This window comes from Octopus bimaculoides, chromosome 19, assembly GCF_001194135.2.
Source record: "Octopus bimaculoides isolate UCB-OBI-ISO-001 chromosome 19, ASM119413v2, whole genome shotgun sequence".
NCBI lineage: Eukaryota > Metazoa > Mollusca > Cephalopoda > Octopoda > Octopodidae > Octopus > Octopus bimaculoides.
Genome location: NC_068999.1, coordinates 25,381,006 through 25,383,009, shown reverse-complemented (window position 1 = coordinate 25,383,009; position 2,004 = coordinate 25,381,006). Strand labels below are relative to the sequence as shown.

Sequence of the window (2,004 nt, the reverse complement as noted above, 5' to 3'; positions counted from 1 at the left end):
CACACATACACACACACACAAAGAAAGAGTAGCCATGTTATCAAATCATGCTGTTTTAGAAAAGAAAAGGAGACATTGAGTAGTGAAAATAGTCCCTAGATATATTATACCTGAAAAAGAGATAGGCATGTCTGCTCAATCAGGGCTCACCTTAGAATAAACAACAGTCACTCCAAGGCAGTGATCCTCAACATGGGGCATATGCTCCACTGGTGGGGCCTGGGAAAATTCTAGTGAGGTGTGGTATCATAGTCACCAAGCACATGGTTCTCATTAAAGTGATTCACTTGTTTTATTTTTCTTAGTCAATAATGTACTTTTGTTTTTGTACTCAGTACCTAATAAAAGAGTTACTGGTAGATTCTTTTGTTTTAAATAATTGTGATAAAATATTAAAAATAAAGTTGTTTTTTTTTCCAAGCATTGGTGGGGCATACATTTTTCTGCAAATTTATTGTGGAGTCTGGGGGAAAATAGGATTGGAAACACTGCCCTAAGGTCTTCAAAGCAGAAAGACTAAACAATAACTAAGGCATATATAGAAACATGTTCACAGTTGCCAAATGATTTCTTCCTTAAAGCACTAAGGTTAGTATCTTTTAACATGTCAGAGACTACACTGTTCAAGATGTCCTTCTTTCAAGATTGTAGGAAGATTTGGCTGTTTTTTCTCACAGTGTGGTTAACTGCTCAACAGTTCATGTCTGTCTCTGCCAGCATGAGTTCATGAAAATTTCTGTAGGCATTTGTATATATATATATATATATTGGTCAGTAATTCATTCATCCAAAAAAGAAGCACACTCTAAAACATTAGAACAGAAGTATATTTAGGAAGTTGTTTGTTATGGCTGGTCAGGGAGTGACCATTGATTTCACACATATAAAGCACTTAACTGTATAGGCAACTTGTCAAACTCAACTCCTGATGAGTTGCCTGCACTGCTAAGCGCATTATAGGTTTGAAACCAATGGTCATTCTCTGACCTGCCATAACAAACAAACTTCTAAATATATATAAAACTCTGATGGGTCAAACTAGTGATAAAATTGGTTCAAGCTGTAAACTGTTTTCTACATATCACCAAAACAAAATCTCTTTATTCCCCCACTTAACTGTTGGATACACTTATCATTTCTGATTGGAATATGAAATTCAATTGTTTTTCTAACTCCTGAGAATTATGGTCATTCATCAAAACTTAAAATTTGAAATTTTAATTGTTTGTTTCATGTTTCTAATTATATTATATCAATAAATATGATTTAATTCTATTCAGAAACCAATGATATTAAATGTTACCATAGTTTGAATAGGATAACATAACATTAAATTTCTTTTAGAGAATATAAACTATATTAAGATTAGCAATGATTACTAACTTCACTTTAACAACAAAAGTATCATGTACTCACTAATTTGATTTTGATTATTAATTTCAGGGTCTTTTAGGACTGGAAGGAAGCAAAGGAGATATGGGTGCACCTGGCTGCAATGGAACAAAGGTAAGTCAAATTTTCCTATTTATTTGAATTATGAAGCATGTTATCTAATTTTGACATTACATTTGATAATCCTTTATTTGAAATCCTGACCTCCCAAAATTTCCAAAATATAAAGTTTTCTTGTGAAGAGAAATGGTACAAATGGAGCAACTTGCTCCCACCATTTTTTGGTTTTTTTTATTGAATGGTGGATGAGTCTGAGGCACAAAGTGTTAAAATCAAAAGTAATGTGGAGCAGTTTCATGTAGATGAGTCTGAAATGAATTTAAATTTGATTTGGTGAAAAGTGAAATACTCACCTGTCAAAAAAAAAAAAAAAAAAAAAAAAGAAAATGTTAAAATTTGATACTAGTCCAGTTTTTCCATGAAACTGGCCCAGCACAAAATGAAAAAAATTTAAATAAATAATATAAAATAAGACATCCTCATAGAGTATGTGTGTGAGAAGATACACACACACACACACACACACACACACACACACACACACATACACAT

General features: G+C 32.4%; 1 protein-coding gene across 1 annotated transcript in view; it reads left to right on the top strand.

Moving 5' to 3' along the window:
* Window positions 1-2,004, top strand: part of LOC106883718 (collagen alpha-5(IV) chain) — a 182,189-nt gene that overhangs the window by 74,057 nt on the left and 106,128 nt on the right. The window contains exon 4 of the mRNA XM_052974901.1: window positions 1,444-1,506. Coding sequence (XP_052830861.1) covers window positions 1,444-1,506 — 63 coding nt within the window. The remainder of the gene's footprint in view (window positions 1-1,443; window positions 1,507-2,004) is intronic.